Here is a 23,667-nt window from a genome sequence, read left to right as displayed (position 1 = left end):
TGGGACGTGAAAATGAAAAATTACTTTTTTTCCCAATGAAATCGCCATTTAGCGCCATAGTTTTAATTTTGCAAATAGTTTAAGAATTAAAAGCCCCCCACAGTTTGTTACACAATATCTTCTGAACACGGCAATACCCCATATGTGGCCAAAATCTGCTGTATGGGTACATGCTGGGGCTCAGAATGGAAAGAGCGCTATTTGGATTTTGGAGGGCAGATGTTGCTGGAATAGTTTTCAGGGGCCATGTCGCATTTGCAGAGCCCCTAAAGTATCAATACAATGGAAACCCCTCAAAAGTGACCCCATTTTAGAAACTACACCTGTCAAGGAATGTATCAAGGGGTATTATCATTTTGAGCCTAAAATGCTTCCCAAAAATTAATGTACAAAATGAAAATTGAAATTTTTAAAAATATGCCATTTCGGTGCCCACCCACTTTGTGTTGTCAGAGACCTGCACTCCTAAAACTATTAAGTGGGCCATCCCGGGGGTCAAAAAATTATATATGTGGGTGTAAACTGCTGCTTGGGCACACAGCAGGGCTCAGAAGGGAAGGACCACTGTGCGTTTTAGCTTTTGGGGTACAGATTTAGAGGGACCCTCTGGGCGCCATGATGTTTTTGCAGAGCCCTGGAGGTTCCAGTAAACTGGAATTCACCAAGAAGTGACCCCATTTTGTAGGGGCAATTTTAGGGTCTCTGCAAATGTGACATGGTGTCCAAAAACGAAGAATCTAAATCTGCACTCCAAAAGCACATATTGCTCCTTCACATCTGCACCCTGCTGGGTACCCAAATAGCAGTGTATGCCCACATGTATGACACTGGTGTACCCCGGATAACGTACTTAATGCCATATGTGGGTAGAAATGGCTGTTTGGGCACAGCCGGGGACAGAAGGGAAGGAGCGCTATTTTGGTTTTTGGAGCACAGTTTGGTTTTTGGACGTCATGCCACTTTTGCAAAGCCCCTGAATTGTCAATAAAGTGGAATCCGCAGACATGTCACCCTATTTTGGACACTACCCCACTGATGGGATTTATCAAGTGGTGTAGCGAGAATTTTTAACCCTTGAGTGTTGCATTTATTTAGTTTCCAGAAATGAAATCGCAACTGATAGAGAAGTTAAAAATGAAAATTTTACAGATTTGCCATTTCAGTGTGCAACATGTTGTGCCCGACTTATGTCAGCAGAGACACTCCAAAAACTGTTAAACGGGTATCCCAGGCACAACAGCTTTTAGAGCGTTCATCTCTGATACAAGGTGGGCACAACATATTACGCACTGAAAGGACGTATTCCTGGAAAAATGGTCATTTTCACCTCTCACAATCCACTACAGTTATAGTTATATATATATATAAAGTTATAGCAACACTTGGGGGTTAAAAATGCTGTCTGTACCCCTGGATAAATCCTTCAGGGGTGTAGTTTCCAAAATAAGGTAATTTATCAGGGGATTCCAAATTACTGGCGTTTCAGCTCTACAAAAGTGTCATGGCATCCAAAAACCAAACCGACTGTGCTCCAAAAACCAAATGACCCTTCTTCCCTTCTGTGTCCGGCTGTGCCCTAATATCAGTTTATACCCACATATGACATTACGTGCATTATCCCGGGTACACCAGTGTCATACATGTGTCATACATGTGTCATACATGTGTCATACATGTGTCATAAACTGCAGTTTGGATGTACAGCAGGGCGCAGAAGGAACGGAGCGCTATGCGGCTTTTGGAGTACAGATTCAGATGTTTGGTATCTGGACGCCATGTCATGTTTGTAGAGCCTGTAAGGTACCAGAAAAGTGGATTCCATGGGGTACCAGGAGTGACCCCATTTTGAAAACTGTACCCCTCAAAGAATTTATCAGGGGGTGTAGTGAGTATTAGTATCCCGGACGTGACTGCACAGCGGATGGCGAAGAGGGAATATATAAGAGGTGCGGAGGACATTGCAGACACCAAATTCCCTACTATGTCCCCGAAGCTCCTATGATTGGGGGAGTCACTCTGGGGGTCACTTTAGGGGTCACTTCTGGTGTCTGTTCCCTCATAAGCTGTAAATCTGGGGTGTCCCCTGATATCCGCTCACACAGCTTATATATTCCCTACATGACGCACCCAGTTGTGTTCTAATAATTTGGCGATTTTTGAGGGTTTTTGTCTTCACATTGTGAGATGCTATATTTTCTTTATTTTTCTGGTGACGCGGCCATATAAGGGCTTATTCTTTGCGGGATGAGATGCATTTCGTAATGACACCATTTTTGGGTGTCTACATCTTATTGAATACATTTTATTAACCCTTTTTTGCTGGATTTAAAAAAAAAAAAATCAATCCTGGCATTGAGTTTTACTTTTTTAATTTTACACCATGCAGCGTACAGTATAAGTAACATGTTCCCTTTATTCTGCGGGTCGGTACGGTTACGGCGATACCTCATTTATAGTATTTTTTTATGTGTTACTAGTTCTGCAGAGGAAAAACACATTTGGGGACATAAATCAATGTTTTTTGCATCGCATCTTCTAAGAGGCGTAACATTTTTATTTTTCGGTTGACAGAGTTGGTTGAGGGCTTATTTTTTGCGGGACAACCTGCGCTTTTTATTGGTACTGTTGTCGGATGCATATGACTTTTTGATCACTTTTTATAGCATATTTTGTATGGTGAGATGGCGAAAAATCATTACTTCCGGCGAGTTTTTTCCGGGGTTTTTTTCCGGCGTTCGCCGTGTACATTAAATATTATTTCAGTTTTATTGTACAGATTGTTACGGACGCGACAATACCAAATATGCATTGTTTTAATACTTTTTAGTTCTTTTTTTATATAATTCATTTTCTATTGAAAAAAGGGATTTTTGGGCTTTATAACTTTATTAATTTTTTTCATACACTTCATTTTATTTTTTTTACATTTTTTTTTACTTTTTCATGTGTCCATTTAGGACACTTCAATCAGCAATACTTTGCTGATATAGAATGCCATGTGAGACACAGCATGCAGGTGTCCCACATGGCATTCCGTAGCAGGATGTCAGGCTGTGTAGACGCACAGCCTGACATCAGAAGGTCCTGGCAGGATCACCAGGTATGTGGGGGCTCCGGGCAGTCTGGGGTCACTGGCCAGACCCCAGACAACCTTTTACTGCTATCGGCACCCTCCGATCTCGCCGCGGGGGGTGCCGATCAGATTCAATTGTCGGCGGATGCCTTTCGATCGCGCCGTGATGTTTCACGGCGCGATCGAAAGGGTTAAAACGTCCAGTCGGACTCAGTTCCGACTGGACATTATTGAGGAAGGGGTTAGGTGTTAGTAACACCTAACCCCCGTCCTCCCCGCACCCATCCCCCCGCGAAATAGGTACCTAAAGACAGGACGTATTTTTACAATAGTCCGGTCTTTAGGTACCTGGACCGCAGGCCGTAAATTTACGTACGGCGGTCCTTAACCGGTTAAATGCAATGGCATTACCACAACCTAACTGTTGGCATACAACCTGTGCAACCATAATATTCCAACCGTCATCACACACAGTTCCCCATTGTCCATCATAGAATATTTCTACATGGCCATCACAACGACTGCTACCATTTACCAGCCTCAAACCAGTTGGTGAATCTAGAAGGAAAAAAGTATAAGAAAATTGATACATTCCAGATACAATGTACAAAGGGACAGATTTATTATTGCTATTGCAACTCCACCATGGCATTCAATGTGTCAAAAAATGGCACATCAAGTTTTGGATGATGTGAATGAAATAAACCCAGCATGTTCCTAATTTTTTAGTGGGAGTAAACGGTTTATGGAAAGAAATAAGAACAATGTAGCAGCCGAGTTGGAGAAAGGTGAGGAGAAGTATTACAGTAGCTGTAGTCACCAGGCTTCAATGAGACCCGTTTTGGTATTGTTTCTTTCCTATCTCTTATTTTATTTGATGTATTGTATTATGCTTTTAACTATATTTGCTTGTCATCCACTGATATATATATATATATATATATATATATATATATATATATATATATATATATATATATATTTCTGTATATGGGAGTGGCTAGTGCATAACCAGTTGGGTTAATATATAACATTTAAAGAAAAAGAACAAATACACAGATAAATGGCATATTACTATTTTCTTAGTGGGAGTAAACTGTTTATAGAAAGAAGTAAAAACATTGTAGCAGACGAGTTGGAGAAAGGTGAAAAAGATGGGAGCAGTATTGTAGTAGCTGTAGTCCCTGTGGTCATGATGGTGGTCGGAGTGCTCTTGATAGTGAGTGCAGGATTAAGACTCAAGAGATGTTGATGTGGAAGCAACAACTCAAGTTTTTTAGATGAAAGAGAACATGTAAAACAGCAAACAGCCCTCATACAATTTGTTGACAAAAAATCAAAATATGTTCTTGGTCTTGGAAAGTGACAATGCAGAGAAAAAAAATTATTAGAAAATGTTTATTACTTTGGAAAAGTTGTAAAACTTTAAAAAAAAAAAATTACACAAATTTGACATCAGTGTAATCCTATAGACCCAGTGAATAAACCACACAGTGAATGGCACTAAAGAGTTAAAAACAGAAGGCTGACCACTATAAAATACATTATACTATATAAATGCCTCTAAAATAAAATCAGAAAAGTTTATTATTTTGAATAATGTAAAACATACTGACCATAATCCAATACAGTATGAGAAGTTGATCAGAATTGTCCATTTTATGTGTCAGTGAAAAGGTCTCAAATTTTATTAAAGTAATGAAAACAGATTTGTAAATTTTGAGCAAAGACAGTTTACTCCTCTTTACCCCATTTCACACTGTTAAAGGGATCCTATCATTAGAATCCCTTTTTTTTCTAACTAACATGTAGGAATTGCCTTAAGAAAGGCTATTCTTCTCCTACCTTTAGATGTCTTCTCCGCGCCACCGTTCGGTTGATATTTCGTTTTCCATCTTTAGGCAAATGAGATCTCTTGCAGCATGGGGGCGGGCCCCACCGCTTAAACAGCACTGGGGGCATCCCCAATGCTGCGAGAGAAATCTACAGCGTCGCCTCCATCTTCCTCAGGAACACACCTCTACGCGTCATCTTCCGGCATGGCTTGCATAAGCGGCCATAAAAAAAATGGCCACGTGCAGGTGCAGTCGGCTCTGCCCGAGGCCCGCTGGCAGAGCTGACTGCGCATGCGTAGAAGATTGAAAGCCAGGCCGGAAGACGACGCGAAGAGAGGCCGTTCCTGAAGAAGATGGAGGTGGTGCTGGAGAGTTCTCTCGCAGCATTGGGGACGCCCCCAGTGCTGTTTGAGCGCTGGGGTCCGCCCCCAGTGCTGCGAGAGAACTCATTTGCATAAAGACGGAAAACGGAATATCTACCGAACGGCGACGTGGAGAAGACATCTAAAGGTAGGAGAAGAATAGCCTTTCTTAAGGCTATTCCTACGTATTAGGGATAGCCTAGGGATTCCCTGGACAACCTCTTTAAATGGATTCTAATGATAGGATCCCTTTAAAGAGGTTGTCCAGGGAATTTAGACTAATTTCCCTGATTTGGCAGGATCTTGATGATGGACTCGGGGGATCTGGTAGTGTTCGAACCCTCAGTCACATGATGGTACCAGCGTTCTGCCGCCGAGTCGCTCTATCCCTTTCCTCCTCCTTTTTTAGAAAAGCGATTTGTAAATTTTTATTGTCGTCCAATATAGGAACTTGAATATACAAATATTTGATCATTCGTTGTACTATAGTAGATATGTCAGTCTCATAGGCATCCCCAGATTGCAAACACAAAAACCATTGTCAAGTCCTTGCCTGCCATAAGAAGCCATTGGCACCCTGTAGTTATATCACCAGGGATCTGATGGGGATGACAATACAACCAGTGGCATAAATCCTGGGGTAGCAGCAGTAGCGGCTGCCACAGGGCCCCAGACATTAGGGGACCCGGGAGACCCCTTATGTTTTCTTTTTGTAATAGGCTGTTACCTGCTGGAGTCACCCGAGCAGGTGAATATTCCCTATTTACTTACCGATCCCCACTCCTGTTTACAGCCACCTGTGCTTCCCCTTCTGAGGAAGAGGAGGCAGCTGTTAGCAGGAATCGGTAAGTGAGGCCGTGGGCCCACAAACCCCACAAACACCGCTATAGTTATACTTGGGGGGTTCTTTTCAGACCCCTGAGTATAATGATCGGAGGGATAGGAGAAGTGAGGAAACATAAAAAACACTGTTACTTACCTTTCCTGGGCTCCAGAAGGCTTCAGGACTATTTGTTGACTTCCGAGATGTCACGTGGCCCGGGCCTGCGTTATAATGCGTTGCGACAGGCCCGACTTAAGTTACGTCTCTTCCATCATTGAAGATGGCCGACATCAAAGGAAAGTGCATCGGAGCTCAGCAGAGATAAGTAACATTGATTTATAGGTTTGTATCCCCCCCTGGGTCTCCGATCATTATACTCTGGAGTCAGAAAAGAGCCCAGAGTACAATAATTGTTCATAGGTTGTCCACAATGGGGCACAATATGGGGCGTAGGAGCCACTATGGGGTATAATACTGTATTCAAGGGTCACTAGGGGGCATAATACTGTGTGAAAGGGCCACTATGGGTCGGTGGGAGGAGACCCATGTCAAATGTTCACCTTGGGGCCCTGCCATTCCTAGATATGTCACTGGTGACCATCATTATGCATCGTGACTATAGCCTGGCACATTTGATGTCTGGTCCAACATTAAAGATAGGTGAAAGTAAAGGGGCGTGCACCAAATCCAGGAAGAGGTAAGTAACATGATTTTTTATGTTTGCTTCCTCCCTGGGTGTCTGATCAGGGGTATGAAAAAAATCCAGAGTATAATAATTGTTAATGGGTGGTCCACAATGGGGCATAATACAGTGTGAAGAGGACACTATGGGGCATAATAGTGAGTGCAGAAATGAGGTTTGTGTGGGTGTATGTGGAAGAGAAGGTGGGTGAGGCCCTATCAAATGTTCGCCTTGGGGCCCAGCCATTCCTAGTTACCACATTGAATACAACTGTCAAACCTCTGAGATGCCTCAGCCTTAATATGACAGGTTCTATTCACATAAATATATGGTAAAATGGAGTCATGGTAGATATGCTAGAAATATTTTTGAATGAACCTTGAAAAAAACCTACTGAATTACAGTACAATGTGACCTGTCAGGGTTTTGGTATTTTTTTTTACATTGTAGTCTGTGTTATTCCTGCAGTTAAAAATACCTCAACCCCTGACAGAAACAGAAAACTGCAGATCTGACCAAAGTCTAAAATAGAATCTGTAGTTACAATAAAATAAGAATAGTTTCAGTATAATATAACTTGCCATATTAGATGATAATTCAATATATATAATACCTACCTGTAGTAGAAAAGTCTAAATATATAAAGATAGAGAGGAAAGAAAAGGAAAACTGTTTTACTTCGAGCAGATGATATAAATGACATATTATTAGTCCAGTAATATGATAATTCAGCCAGACATTATTATATAAGTATTATTATTTATTGCGCTTACTTGTATCGCGCCATCATATTCTGCGGCGCTTACAGACATTATCACTGGCTCATATAGGGCTCACAACATACATTCCCTTTCAATAGGTCTTTGGAGTATATATTAGTTACATGTGGTGGTAAATGCTAAATAGGGACACATCTTCCATGAGGCAACCTAAGGTGAAGGCCTCGGAAGGTGACTGGGGGAACAAACCAAGGGGGCCGAAATATTTTAACTAGCCGCTATTTATTGTATTATTGCAATAGGTAGCCATGCTCTAAATACGCTTCATTAGGGAGAACCTATCCCATACAGCAATTCACCAGGGGAGATTTATTAAACTTTGCAGGCCACTTTGTAGGTGCACAAGTCATGGAAAAGTTGCAAACTTTCTGTAATTCTGATTTTTGCACTAAAATGTGCAATGTTTTGGCTACAGAGGCTACAGATTAATTCATATAACCCGATCTCCTGTTTCATACCAACAATAAAAACGCTACTGATGCTGTATGAAAGAGTCTCAGCTTTCATACACTGCCATGGTTTTATAAGCAGCATGAAGTATTACATATAAAGGTCAAAAACCTGACTATGCTTTTATCTAGTGAGGTCTCCTGATTTTTTTATACCTAGAACTGCTCCGTGTTATAGGCAGTAATAAACTGGAGATACAGCTATCTGAGCGACCCCCCTCCCCCTGTCCTTTTTTCCATTGCTACACATTAAAGGGAATCTATATGGACTGTATTCATATCTTCTGTGCCAGATACTAACAGGGCTCCAGACATTTGATTCATGGCTGCTAAGATTAGAAAGTTCACTGTCCATGTGCAGCTTTCTCCACTCATTTCTCTGGATGTTCCTAATACAGTCAAGCAGGCGGCCTCAGCTTATTTTGGTTCTCCCAATTTATTGAATGGAAAGATTCGAGTATGTGTAGCAAATTTTCTATTCTTAGTATCTGAGAAAACGTTCTTGAGGTAGATGCAGGTTTATTATATAAGTTAAAATATAAAACTATTTGAACAATAGAATTTTATTCCCCGGACTGTACCTGAGCAGACGACTCCAACATCTTTATGGTGTCCACAGTTATTTGATAAAAACCCTCTGTGTGGACAGTCCCACAAGTAAAATTCATTGCCTTTACATAGCACGTCATCCAATATAATGTGTCCTTGTCCTGGGCCATAAGCAGCACTATCGTTAAATGCAAGGGCATTGCCACAACCTAAATAGCGGCATACAACTTCTGCATTCTTAATATTCCAACCGTCATCACACACAGTTCCCCATTGTCCATTATAGAGTATTTCTACACGACCATCACACCGACCTCTACCATTTGCCAGCCTCAAAGTCTTTTGTGGGCCTAGAAGGAAAAAAGAAACAGAAAATTGTACAGAAAAATGTACAAAGCGACAGAATTATTATTGTGATTGCAATTGGACCATAGCATTCAATGTGTCAAAATGTGGCACATCAAGTTTTAGATGATGCGAATGAAATAAACCCAGAATGTTCCTAATTTCTTAGTGGGAGTAAACTGCTTATGGAAAGAAATAAGAACATTGTAGCAGCCGAGTTGGAGAAAGGTGAGGAGGTTGGGAGCAGTATTACAGTAGCTGTAGTCACGGGGGAAGGATCTCTAACAGACCCTCCAGTGCTCTCAGGACTGATACAGTGCAAAGAGGAACAGCAAGGAGTGTGAGGAGGATTGCAGCGTGTTAATGTGGAAGCAACAACTCAAGTTTTTTGTTTAGTTGCAGGAGAACATGTAAGACAGTAAAAAGCCCTCACACAATTCCGTTGGCAAAAAAAATAAAAAAATAAAATAGAATGTAGATCTTGGAAAGTGGCAATGCATCCTCGTTCCCCCACTTCACACTGTTAAAGGGGTTGTCCAGGAAATTTAGACTAATTTACCTGATCTGGCGTGATTTTGATGATGGACTTGGGGGTTCTGGCTTCTTTTCAACCCTCGGTCACATGATGGAAACCAGCGTTTTGCCGCTCAGTCGCTCTATCCCTTTCGTCCTCCTCTAATCTCACATGTAATTACAAGTGCTATGAGGCTGTTTTGAAGGATGAAGGAGACCTAGCGACTCTAGAGTCAGAACGCCGGTTATGATCATGTGACCCATGGGTCGAAAGAAGGCCAAAAAATCCATTGAAGAAGGTATAAATAATCTGAAAAACACATCTAAATAAATTTGGTACATATTAGATATTCCTTTTATTTTCAGTGAAAATTCTACCAGAATTCTAGAAAACTTGGCTTATTAAAAGGTCCCTTGGTACATTGTTTAAATGCTTTATGTTAAATGAAAGAAAGGCTCTAAAGTTATCCCTAGCAATGCTCTAACTAAGCTTCAGCAGTGAGAACCTGTCCCATGTAATGATTTCCTAGGGGAGATTTACTTCATAATTTATGTGCCAGAAAAGAACAGGAGTCCTGATATCTGTTTCATGGCCGCTAAGGATTGAAAGTTCACTGTCCATGTGCAGTTTTCTCCTTTCATTTCTATGGATGTTCCTAATACAGTCAAGCAGGAGGCCTCAGTTTATTTTAGGGCTCTCATATTGAAGAGAAAGTTTTGAGTATTTGCATCAAATTTTCTATTCTTAGTATCTGAGAAAACGTCAGGGACCCCCAATTACTGAGATGGATAGAGGTTTATTATGTATCAATATGTTACAATGTAAAACTATTTGAACAATAAAATTTTATTCCTCGGACTGTACCTGCGCAGACGACTCCAACATCTTTATCGTGTCCACAGTCATGTGATAAAAATCCTCTGTGTGAACAGTCCCACAAGTAAAGTTCATTGCCGTTACCTTGCACATCACCCAATATAATCTTTCCTCTTCCTTTTTGATAAGCATCTTTGGTGTCAAATACATGGGCGTTGCCACAACTTAGCTGGCGGCATACAACTTCTGCATCAATAATATTCCAATTGTGATCACACACAGTTCCCCATTGTCCATTATAGAGTATTTCTACAAGACCATCACAACTATCTCTACCATCTACCAGTCTCAAAGATTTGTGTGCAGCTAGAAGGAAAAATAAAATAAAAATTGATAAATTCCACATGTGATTTACAAAATGACAGAATTATTATTGTTATTGCAGCTGGTAACACTGGTTACGATGAGGTGAACCAGGGGTCGGAACAATGCCAAAAAAATCAATTGGTGACGGTATAACAAAATCTCAAAAACACACGTCAATAATTCTGGCACAGGCTAGGTACTTCCAATGCAAATTCTGCCAAACTTCTAGACAACGTAGCTAAGTAAAGCTCTCTTAGTACATTGTATAAATGCTTTATGATTTTCTTTAAAGGAAAGGCTCTAAAGTTGTCCCTAACAATGCACCAACTATTCTTCGGTTAGAGAATCTGTCCCATGTAATGATTCACCAGGGGAGATTTATTATACCTAGTAGGTCAGTTTTTAGGTGCACAAGTCGACAAGTGACAAAAAGTTGCAAATTTTGTGTATATCAGATTTTTGTGTAAAATTTGCAATGTTTTCCTCTTTTATGCCACCTTAGCCAGTTTTCTTTATGGGTGTTATGGCACGCGTTGGGCTATGGTTTGCCAGATTTATGACCACTTAAGCTGCATGTACACGGTCCTACAAAGTGTATTGTAGTGCTACATATAAAGCTCAAAAACCTGACTGTGATTTTATCTAGTGATATCTCCAGATTTTTTTTTATAGCTAGAACTGCTCGGTTTTATAGGCAGGAATAAACTGGAGATACAGCTATCTGAATGATATGAGAAATCATGCATAGCAATTATTTTATTCTTCACATCTGAGAAATTGTTAGGGGATCACCAATTCTTAAGATAGGCGCTGGTGTATTATACATTCATAATCTCAAATGTAAAACTATTTTAACCATAGAATTTTATTCCTCGGACTGTACCTGAACAGATGACTCCAGCATCTTCATCGTGTCCACAGTTATTTGATAAAATCCCGCCGTGTGGACATTCCCATAAGTAACGTTCATTGCCATTACATTGCACATTATTCAATATAACGTCTCCTTGTCCTTGGCCAAAAGCAGCACTACCGTAAAATGCAAAGGCATTGCCACAACCTAACTGTTGGCAAACAACGTGTGCATCCTTAATATCCCAATTGTCATCACACACAGTTCCCCATTGTCCATTATAGAGTACTTCTACACGACCTTCACAATGACTTTCACCATTTACCAGCCTCACATCCTGTTGTGGACCTAGAAGGATAAAAGAAAATTGATAAATTTCAAATGCAATGTACAAAGCGACAAATTTATTATTTTAATTGCAACTCCACCATGGCGTTCATCAAGTTTTGGATAATATGGATAAAAGAAGCCCAGAATGTTCCTAATTTCTTAGCGGGAGTAATCTGTTTATGGAAAGAAATAAGAACATTGTAGCAGCCGAGTTGGAGAAAGGTGAGGAGGTTGGGACCAGTATTACAGTAGCTGTTCTATGAGGCTGGCTTGACGGATGAAGGATATTGAGCGACCTGAGGGTCAGAACACTGGTTACGGTCATGTGACCCAGGGGTTGGAATGAGATAAAAAAATCCATTGAGGAAGATATACAAAAAAATCTCAAAACCACATCTAAATAAATATGGAACGGGCTAGGTATGCCACCTTAGACAGTTTTCTGCTTGGGGGATTGTAGAGTGTGTGGGACTACGGCCTGACAAATTTATGACCTCTTCAGCCAGGTAATAAGCTTGCATAGAATTCAGTGCAGGTGCATGGTCTTACAGAGAGCGCACCTTATGCCAGCATAGGCATTACAATTCTACCCAAGGTAAATTAGAAGTTGCCAAAATAGGGAAACTCGATATAAATTTAGATGCCTTATCTCCCGTTTTATACCACCAATAAAAGTGCACCTGGTGATGGATGAAAGCTGAGAGTCTCAGCTTTCATACAGTGCCATGGTTTTATATGCAGCATGAAGTACTAAATATATAGTTCTAAAAACAGAATATGATTTTAAGTAGTGATATCTACTGATTTTGTACAGCTAGAACTGCTCAGCTTTATAGGCAGTAATAAACTGGAGATATAGAGATCTGAAGAGACCCCCCACCCTTTTGTTGATTGCTAATACACATTAAAGGAAATTCATACGGACTATGTTCATGCCTTCTGTGCTAGAGAATGTGAGGGCTCAGGACATCCGTTTCATGGCTGCTAAAGATTGAAAGTTCACTGTCCATGTGCAGCTTTCTCCACTCATTTCTATGGATGTTCCTAATACAGTCAAGCAGGCGGCCTCAGTTTATTTTGGGGCTCCCAAAGTATTGAATGGAAAGATCTGAGTATGTGTAGCAAATTTCCTATTCTTATTATCTGAGAAAGTGTCAGGGACCCCCAATTCTTGAGGTAGATGCAGGTTTATTATTTATCTCTAAGGTAAAATATAAAACTATTTGAACAATAGAATTTTATTCCTCGGACTGTACCTGAGCAGACGACTCCAACAGCACTATAGTGTCCACAGTTATGTATTAAAAACCCTCTGTGTGGACAGTCCCACAAATGAAGTTCATTGCCATAACATTGCACATCATCCAATATAATGGGTCCTTGTCCTTGGCCAAAAGCAGCCCTATTGTAAAATGCAAGGGCATTGCCACAACCCATCTGTTGGCATACAACTTCTGCATCCACAAGATCAAAATAGTCATCACACACAGTTCCCCATTGTCCATTATAGAGTATTTCTACACGACCATCACAACGACCTCTACCGTTTACCAGCCTCAGGCCAATTTGAGAAACTAAAATAAAAAAAGAATAAGAAAATTGGTAAATTCCAGATACAATGTGCAAAGCGACAGATTTATTATTGTTATTGCAACTCCACCATGGCATTCAATGTGTCAAAATGTGGCACATCAAGTTTTGCAAGATGTGAATGAAATGAAGCCATTATGATCCTAAATTATTAGTGGGAGTAAACTGTTTATGGAAAGAAATAAGAACATTGCAGCAGCCTAGCTGGAGAAAGGTGAGGAGGTTGGGACCAGGATTACAGTAGCTGTAGTCACGGGGGAAGGATCTCTAACAGACCCTCCAGTGCTCTCAGGACTGATACAGTGCAAAGAGGAACAGCAAGGAGTGTGATGAGGATTGCAGCGTCCCCCGAGGAACGTTAGAGTGGTAAACCTCCCTAAACATGATGGTGGTTGGAGTGCTCTTGATAGTGAGTGCAGGATTAAAGGGGTATTCCCATGACGCTTGTTCACTAACCTGGCAGGCTGTTGTGCTGTATTCACTTCCTGCTTTTCTCGGCACAGAGGTGGGCGGGGTTTCACTTGCATTGTTTGTAAATGAATTACCAGAGTGTGAAGCTGATGTAGCAGAGCTGGATTTGAGTCAGTTTGCATTACATACAATGGTAATGGACTCCCTATCTCAGCCCTTATCAGCCAAATTCAATTAAACCGACTGATAAGAGCTCAGAAATCCCGGAGGAGCTCTCACTGAGCTGAGAAGCTCCGCTACTTAAAAGACACAAACAGCTCAGAGCTGCTCACAGCCCATCCCACCCCCCTGAGAGCAGGCAGCTACATCACTTGACAAATGAGCAGATAATCCCAAGGGCCATAGAAACAGAGTGTAAACAATGAAGTGAATAAATTAAGATAGCGGCCAAACAAAGCAGTTTTGATAAAGCAATGCATTTAGGAAAAGTCTTAAAGCCACATAAACTAGCAGTATAGATAGGATCCTTGTGATGGGACAACCTCTTTAAGATTCAAGAGTTGTTGGTGTGGAAGCAAGAACTCAAGTTTTTTTAATTTGCAAGAGAATATGTAAAACAGCAAATACCCTTCACTCAATTCGTTGGCAAAAAAAAATAAAATATATATATATATATATATATATATATATATATATATATATATATATGAGACTGTAGATCTTGGAAAGTGACTATGCAGAAATAAATGTTACTAGAAAATGAGCTGTACAAATCTAAACAGAAAAATTATACAAATTTGACATCAGTGTAATCCTATAGACCCGGTGAATAAACCACACAGTGAATGACACTAAAGAGTTAAAAACAAAATGCTAACCCCCTATAAAATACATTATACGGCATAAATGCATAAATCTAAAATAAAATCAGAAAAGTTTACTATTTTGAATATTGTAAAATATACAGACCATAATAAAATACAGGATGGGAGGGTAATCAAAATTGTCCATTTTATGTGACAGTGAAAAGGTCTCAAATTGTATCAAAGTAATGAACATAGATTTGTAAATTTTGAGCAAAGACAGTTTACTCCTCTTTACCCCACTTCACACTATTAAAGGGGTTGTCCAGGGAATTTAGACTAATTTACCTCATCTGGTGGAATCTGATGATGGACTCGGGGGTTCTGGCCTCCTTCCAACCATTAGTCACATTATGGGAATGAACCTTCTGCCACCCAGTCACTCCATCCCTTTGTTCCTCCTCTGATCTCTTGGACATTAGCAGTGCTATGAGGCAGGCTTGAAGGATGAAGGAGACTGAGCAAACCAAGAGTCAGAACGCTGGTTACGATCATGTTATCCAGGTGTCGGAGCAAGGCCAAAAACTCCATCGGTCCTACGTAGAGTGCACCTTGTTTTACATCGGTTGCACCCTCTACCAGCATATGTATTAAAATTTTCCCCCAAGGTAAATTAGAAGTTGCCAAAGAGGAAAAAGTCATTTCAGATTTCACTATCTACTGTTTTATACAACAATTAAAAACGCTTCTGGTGATGTAGCATGGTTTTATATGCAGCATGAGGAGTTACATATAAAGCTCAAAAACCTGACTATGCTTTTACTGTATCTAGTGATGTCTCCTGATTTTTTTTATAGGTAGAACTGCTCAGGTTTATAGGCAGTATTAAACTGGAGATACAGCTATACCCCTTTGTCCATTGCTAATACAGATTGGAGGAAATCTATACTTATTGAGAAGAAGATCAGGGCTCCAGACATCCATTTCATGGCCACTAAGGATTGAAAGTTCACTGTCCATGTGCAGCTTTCTCCACTGATTTCTATGGATGTTCTTAATACAGTCAAGCAGGCAGCCTCAGCTTATTTTGGGGCTCCCAAAGTATTGAATAAAAAGATTTGAGTATGTGTAGCAAATTTTCTATTCTTGCTATCTGATAACGTGTCAGGGACCCCCCAATTCTAGATATAGATGCAGGTTAATTATATATCTATGAGTTACAATGTAAAACTATGTGAACAATAGAATTTTATTCCTCGGACTGTACCTGAGCAGACGACTCCAACATCTCTAGAGTGTGCACAGTTATTTGATAAAAATCCTCTGTGTGGACATTCCCACAAGTGAAGTTCATTGCCAATACATTGCACATCATCCAATATAATGTCACCTTCTCCTTGGCCATAAGCAGCACTACCGTTAAATGCAGTGGCATTGCCACAACCTATCTGGCGGCATACAACTTCTGCATTCTTAATATCCCAAAGATCCTCACATACAGTTCCCCAATGTCCATCATATAATATTTCTACACGACCTTCACACCGATTTCTACCATTTACCAGCCTCAAAGCAGGCGTTGCTGGAGCTAAATGGAAAAAAAGAAAAAGAAAATTGATAAATGCCAGATTTAAAGTACAGAGCGACAGATTTATTATTGTGATTGTAAATCCACCATGGCATTCAAAGTGTTAAAACGTGGCACATCAAATTTTAGATGATGTGAATGAAATAAACCCAGCATGTTCTTAAGTTTTGGTTTCCGCCCGAGAAAAAGTTTTTTACTTTGGATGCTGTAAAAATATCCTGAGCATGGAAAAATACAATATGGGAGGTTTAGCAAAATTGTCCATTTTATGAGACAGTGGAGATGGCTCAAAATTTATCAAAGAAATGCAACTTTACAAAAAAGTTAATGGACCTGTGTCTTCATCCAACCTCATCTACTATGTCAACATGTTATCTCACAAAGTGAAAACAGCAGAACCTTTCTCCTGTTGCACATTCAGACTGACTGGGGTGTAACTGGTTCCAGACTGCATTGGGAGTGTTGGAGATAGCAGAGTGCTGTACTTCAGCTATCTCCGACATTCCCATTGAAGGGAACAATAGCACCATCCACCACCAGTCAAGCCCACATTCAGCTACATTTTCTGCGATTTTTTAAATTTTTTTGACAAATTTTGGATTATTTGCTTTACAGATAAATGCAAAATTTACCACGATCATAAAACCAATTTATATTGTGAGGATTTTTTATTCCACTTTTATGGATTTTGCCATCTTGCCTTCCTCCCGCGTTAGACGAGCAGCACATTATTCTATGTGAAGAGCTTCTTAATCTTTAGCGTTACCTTAAGAGTATAAAAAAAAATGTTTTACTTTACACTTGGTATATGGGATGGAAGTATGATGCCTAAGTTTAACTGAAGACTGTGTCATGTCATATGTGATCGAGGATGAGGATCTGTGTGTTCTTCTCCTTGGATATTGGGCAGTGCATCATATGAATTACAGAAGTGTTGGTGAGCCTGATCTCTGTTTTTACCTCTTGTTCCGCTGTTTTACTGAGACTCAGAGAGTTTGTGCATTTGTTTTCTTAATGTTTCAATGTCTAAAATAGTTATTTCTCCTTTCTTGTTTATAGTGGAGAATCCCGAGCTGGTGACCTTCCTCTATGATGGTCAAATACAATAACAGTGCCTATGAACAATGGCCGTCTTGGTAAGATCTGACCTTTTAGATACACAACTAGCTTAGATTGGGTATAAATGTATTTTACATCCAGTGAAAAAGAATGCACTAAAAATAAATCATAAGCCATAAATCTGTAGAGATTAGAAGATACGTAGTAAGTGTATTGTACTTACAGGTAGTAGTCATATATCCAACTGCAAAGACAAAAGAGAGTCAGAGTTATTCTGCTTGCCTTGTTACATCAGCTGCTTAATACTTCTCACCCCCAACATCTGCCATATCAGATAGATAGATAGATATGAGATAGATAGATAGATAGATAGATAGATAGATAGATAGATGTAAATTTATAGTCTATAAGAATAGATTCAAGGTTTGAAATTTGTCTTTTCTCACCTGTAACAGAGGGAAGGTTCCAGGTCACCTGTACAAAGATGAGCGCTATGGTCCAGGCCTCCATATTGACTGAGATAAGGAGTGTTCATATGCTCATCTATTATATGTAAGAAAATGTTCACAACGCCCTATTGTAATTCTTAGAACAATACAGATACTGACATATCCTTGCCTTGATGGCAATGACCTGCTGGCACTAAACTTTCCTTTGAAGTTATTTTTATCTTTTGTAAAGGCACAAAATGGTGAGAAAGCAGAAACATATCAATTACATTTACATTGAGGAATAAGAATTCTAAATTTGTGGTACTAAGGTTGAGGCCCCATGTTGCGTAAACGCAGCTTTTTTGATGCAGATTTGGCTGCTTTTTCAAGCAAAATGCAGGCTCCAAATTTACAAAAGTGATGGGAAATATAAAGGAAGTTCTTCTACCTTCTACTCAATGGTATATACTAAGTGGTAGAATTCTCTATCTTACAAACAGGAATTTAATTTTTTCCCCACTAAATGTTATGAACTTTTTTGACTTTTAGATAACCTGGACTGTAGGGAGAAGTTAAGGATCTTAATAGACAGGCTGCGAGTAGTAACTTCATACCCTCAATATGATCCAATGGGTTGTCTGATGTTGGAGTCCACCAGTGTAGTGTTGGATCTAATACTCCAGAAGCAAGTCCTCCAAATTACCCATCTTGGGGGTCTTAGTACTGGTTTCACCCTTGGGCATTTGTTTGCCTAGGTATATTCATTTTTGAGTGTAACTGCTGGGAAATGTATTGGGACTAGGGATTGGTATCTTAGGAAGCAATGTCCTGTTATATAGTAATATTCTATTACACCAGGATAGAGATGTTCTTGGTTTGATGAAGATCTAAAAGTTGAGATCTATAGTAAGAAAGTCAATATTTTCCAAGACATGTTTTCTTTTTTGCTGGCTAAATGGGAAAGTCTACTCTACATATCTGCTGGGATATTCAATCCCAAGATCTGAGACTTATTTCCATTTGCTTTATAAGATATTATTATATTCTGTTTTCAGGACATCACAGGCTGCTTGTACGGAGTTAGGAGGATCTTCTGATGCGACTATGATGTCATCTGTAAACGTTGCTATTAGAGATGAGCGAGTACTGTTCGGATCAGCCGATCCGAACAGTACGCTCCATAGAAATGAATGGATGCACCTGGTACTTCCGCTTTGACGACGGCCGGCCGCTTAACCCCCCGCGTGCCGGCTACGTCCATTCATTTCTATGCGAGCGTGCTGTTCGGATCGGCTGATCCAAACAGTACTCGCTCATCTCTAGTTGCTATTATGTGGACACTATTTCCTATGTTAATTTCCAACTACAGCTATTTTTTTATCACTATCTAGCTATATAGTAAAGGGCATATTACTCTGTAGTGAACAATGCAGCTACTCTCAGGGCTTATCATTCACCTTCATCAGCTGCAGAACTGGTTCCCTGGCTGGTCACGTGATCAATACAGCTTTTTCTATGTACATCTATGAGAGCATTGTGGTGACATTCTGGAGCTGAGACTCTACTTCAAAGACTAGTGTGATAAATCTGTTTTGTGTCTGAGAGCTGGTTACTGTGACTGTTGTGTGCAAGTCCCTGTGAGAGCCGGATATTCACTCTGTGTGACACTGGACACTATTCTCATGCTGAGCAAGGTGATCTCCTCTGTTGTGTTGACCTCCTGATGTTGATCCTGACAGTTTGCTACTAAGTAAGTAATATTAACCTGTGTTATGCCAACCCATCATCTGGTGACAACGAGCCTGTGTAAGTAGGGTGTATTTCTTACTGCAGTATCAGTACACACTGCTTTTATCCTTACTTAGGTTAGAATAGGGGTGGTGCACTTGGCTTGGTGTTAATTTTTTTTTTGTATAGTCAGAGTTGTATCACAGGCCCCAGATCCCCTACATTCAAGGTTCATTTACACTTAGCAGTTATCTCTACGCTTTGCTAATTCTGACCGATCATAACTACAATTGCTCAGTGTTGCGTTACAATCTAAAAAACGAAGGATCTGGCATCAATCACTTGACCGAAGCACAGACGGTACCATCGGCTGTAATGGCAATGGATTGCCAGCCATGGATCTCATTCGCAAGGCACCAATTCCCCAAATAATGAAAATAGCGCCTCGGTCAGCTTTGTCTGAGGTATCAGGGGGGTTAATGCCCATGATCAGTGTGAGCACTCGTTGCTGCCAGGTCTCCATTGTATGAATACATATCTAATTACCTTATGGTGGATGTCAGATAAGGGTTAAAAGGGCATTTCAACTCTTTTTTTTTTTTTCTTGCAATGGGATGACAATTATTTATTTTCAGATTGGCTTACTGTTTGAGTTTTGCATTGTTCCCTTTCTCCATACAGAAGCGGACGGCTCAGGCTCATACACTGACTATGCTATTGCTGCTCAGCTCTGATTCATTTCGGCTGACTACAGATTAGTGTATGGCGCCCTCTTCTGTTGGCTCTGTACACTGCGAGTGACAGTGCAGTATCTAAGGGTCAAACTCCCACTGGTATGAATAGATTATTAATTTTTGGTCTTGGATAATTTCTATAAAGTTAGTATTCCCATCAGAATGACAAAGTTGGAGAGACAGAAGCCTGGATACCTTAACAAGTCCTGTGCTTCCTTTCTATTTTCATGAAGAAGATTTTACAGGAGATATTGGAAATCTAGCAGTAGATATTTTCCTGTCGTATATCTATGATTCTATAGAACATCACAGAATAATATGGTTTACAGAGAATATAGAAACATTTCCAAATTAAGAATAAAATATGAAAATATACAAGTATATCATTGCTTACCATTTTATTGAGGTTAGTGGAGCGGTCCTTGTAATCATACAGAATTATTAGCTCTACGTATAGGACCATCTATCTGTAAATGATTTACAATACGATTATGAATAAATCACATATTAAATCATCCCTATGACCAGATTTCATAAAGATGTTTAAGAGGATTTGGATAAAGGATTTCGAGATTATAACACCCATAAAATTTATTGTATTCTTAACTGACGCTAGGTTCACACCTGCGTTCAGCCCTCCGTTCTGTGCTTTCCATCTTCTACATGCAAGAAGACGGAAAGCACAGACCGGGCCCGGCCGTGAGCGGCGGTGAGCGTTTTATCCTCTCCGCCGCGAAACCGTTTTTTTTTAATCCGGACACAGAGTACTGCATGTCCGACTCTGTGTCCGGATTTAAAAAAACGGTTTCACGGCGGAGAGCGTAAAACGCTCACTGCCGCACATCTTTCTCACCCATTCAAATGAATGGGTGAGAAAGACTCCTGCAGGTTTCCGTATCCTGCTCTGTTTTATGCAGGAAACGGAAACCTGCATAACGGAGTGTCGGGCGCAGATGTGAACGAGCCCTTAGACGTATTTTTTTCTTATAAATTGCATCTGCATAGGTTGGTTCGGTGACCAAGGTATTTGTATAAGTTATTGTGTCGCTTTCAACCTGTAAAAGAAAAAACAAAATGTGAAAAAAGCAATTACATTGAAGAGGATGGAGATAGATAGATAGATAGATAGATAGATAGATAGATAGATAGATAGATAGATAGACTTTCCTACCTGTTTCACTGTCAGACATCCATCATAAGGTACAGTCCTATGAAAAAGTTTGGGCACCCCTATTAATCTTAATCATTTTTAGTTCTAAATATTTTGGTATTTGCAACAGCCATTTCAGTTTGATATATCTAATAACTGATGGACACAGTAATATTTCAGGATTGAAATGAGGTTTATTGTACTAACAGAAAATGTGCAATATGCATTAAACCAAAATTTGACCGGTGCAAAAGTATGGGCACCTCAACAGAAAAGTGACCTTAATATTTAGTAGATCCTCCTTTTGCAAAGATAACAGCCTCTAGTCGCTTCCTGTAGCTTTTAATCAGTTCCTGGATCCTGGATAAAGGTATTTTGGACAAACAATTCAAGTTCAGTTAAGTTAGATGGTCGCCGAGCATGGACAGCCCGCTTCAAATCATCCCACAAATGTTCAATGATATTCAGGTCTGGGGACTGGGATGGCCATTCCAGAACATTGTAATTGCTCCTCTGCATGAATGCCTGAGGATTTGGAGCCGTGTTTTGGATCATTGTCTTGCTGAAATATCCATCCCCGGCGTAACTTCAACTTCGTCACTGATTCTTGAACATTATTCTCAAGAATCTGCTGATACTGAGTGGAATCCATGCGACTCTCAACTTTAACAAGATTCCCGATGCCGGCATTGGCCACACAGCCCCAAAGCATGATGGAACCTCCACCAAATTTTACAGTGGGTAGCATGTGTTTTTCTTGGAATGCTGTTTCTTTTTGGACGCCATGCATAACGCCTTTTTTTATAACCAAACAACTCAATTTTTGTTTCCAAAATGAAGCTGCCTTGTCCAAATGTGCTTTTTCATACCTCAGGCAACTCTATTTGTGGCGTACGTGCAGAAACGGCTTCTTTCTCATCACTCTCCCATACAGCTTCTATTTGTGCAAAGTGCGCTGTATAGTTGACCGATGCACAGTGACACCATCTGCAGCAAGATGATGCTGCAGCTCTTTGGAGGTGGTCTGTGGATTGTCCTTGACTGTTCTCACCATTCTTCTTCTCTGCCTTTCTGATATTTTTCTTGGCCTGCCACTTCTGGGCTTAACAAGAACTGTCCCTGTGCTCTTCCATTTCCTTACTATGTTCCTCACAGTGGAAACTGACAGGTTAAATCTCTGAGACAACGTTTTGTATCCTTCCCCTGAACAACTATGTTGAACAATCTTTGTTTTCAGATCATTTGAGAGCGGGCTGTCCATGTTCGGCGACCATCAAACTTAACTGAACTTGAATTGTTTTGTAGAAAGAAATGGTCCAAAATACCTTCATCCAGGTTCCAGGAACTGATTAAAAGCTACAGGAAGCGACTAGAGGCTGTTATCTTTGCAAAAGGAGGATGTACTAAATATTAATGTCACTTTTCTGTTGAGGTGCCCATATTTTTGCACCGGTCAAATTTTGGTTTAATGCATATTGCGCATTTTCTGTTAGTACAATAAACCTCATTTCAATCCTGAAATATTACTGTGTCCATCAATTATTAGATATATCAAACTGAAATGGCTGTTGCAAACACCAAAATATTTAGAACTAAAAATGAATAAGATTAATAGGGGTGCCCAAACTTTTTCATAGGACTGTATGTAGGATAATATTTAAGCTAAAGTATTAAGAAAACGCATCAGTAAATAAGTATATTACATTCTGTTAAGCATTTTCAGGACAGAAATGTCAAAAACAGGTTTCTAGTGTCTCCAAATACACCAGCAGTTACACACCATCTTGGAGGCACTAGGACATGGCGTACGCATCCCTATCCTAAGTAACCATGGCGTATGGGGTTACATAATAAGGCAAGGCCACTGACAATAACATAGTAAAACACTGGCCTAAAGATTGGAGGTCCAGGAGGGCAGGGTCATCTCCTCCACGTGTACTAGATCAGTCAGATAGTTATCCATGTATTTATTGTACGCACTATGTATGTAAATCCCTTGAGATTTATATATATATATGGGTCTGGGGTTGCTAGGTGGGGTGGCATAGACACAAAAGTCCAGTTTTTTTAGTCCAAAAGGTAGAGTTTATTTTCACTCAAAAAGGTAGTGCAGCAACAAAAGGAAACAATACAAAAATAAATTCCTGCCCGGCTCGGCTCTAACTAAACATAGAATAGGTTACCTCACCTAGGATAACAGAAATCCAAAAGCCAGTAGAATCATACAGGCACAGCTCCAAAAATATGACCTCTCTGTTTGCTCTCCAGCCAAGCTCTGCCAAAGTGTTGCTGCTGGAGCTGACTTCTTAAAGGGGCTCTATCAGCAAAATTATGCTAATAGAGCCCCACATATGCGTGAATAGCCTTTAAAAAAAAGGCTATTCAGGCACCGTAAAT

The 23,667-nt window shown here is 40.1% G+C and overlaps 2 protein-coding genes across 2 annotated transcripts in view; both read right to left on the bottom strand.

Annotated features, from left to right (window-relative positions):
* The window catches only part of LOC142219131 (scavenger receptor cysteine-rich domain-containing protein DMBT1-like), a 116,644-nt gene extending 107,826 nt beyond the window's left edge, over window positions 1-8,818 (bottom strand). Inside the window, exon 1 of the mRNA XM_075288097.1 lies at window positions 8,585-8,818. The gene's annotated coding sequence lies outside the window, so the exon portion shown is untranslated. The remainder of the gene's footprint in view (window positions 1-8,584) is intronic.
* Window positions 8,819-8,868: 50 nt separating this feature from the next.
* Window positions 8,869-23,667, bottom strand: part of LOC142219130 (scavenger receptor cysteine-rich domain-containing protein DMBT1-like) — a 164,555-nt gene continuing 149,756 nt past the window's right edge. Inside the window, exons 4-12 of the mRNA XM_075288096.1 lie at window positions 19,334-19,343; window positions 18,881-18,889; window positions 15,848-16,168; window positions 15,295-15,297; window positions 13,033-13,350; window positions 11,477-11,794; window positions 10,276-10,593; window positions 9,583-9,637; window positions 8,869-8,902 (exon numbers count right to left, since the gene is read on the bottom strand). Coding sequence (XP_075144197.1) covers window positions 8,869-8,902; window positions 9,583-9,637; window positions 10,276-10,593; window positions 11,477-11,794; window positions 13,033-13,350; window positions 15,295-15,297; window positions 15,848-16,168; window positions 18,881-18,889; window positions 19,334-19,343 — 1,386 coding nt within the window. The remainder of the gene's footprint in view (window positions 8,903-9,582; window positions 9,638-10,275; window positions 10,594-11,476; window positions 11,795-13,032; window positions 13,351-15,294; window positions 15,298-15,847; window positions 16,169-18,880; window positions 18,890-19,333; window positions 19,344-23,667) is intronic.

The sequence above is a fragment of the Leptodactylus fuscus genome, chromosome 10 (genome assembly GCF_031893055.1).
Source record: "Leptodactylus fuscus isolate aLepFus1 chromosome 10, aLepFus1.hap2, whole genome shotgun sequence".
Lineage (NCBI taxonomy): Eukaryota > Metazoa > Chordata > Amphibia > Anura > Leptodactylidae > Leptodactylus > Leptodactylus fuscus.
This window is presented reverse-complemented; position numbering and strand designations above follow the sequence as displayed.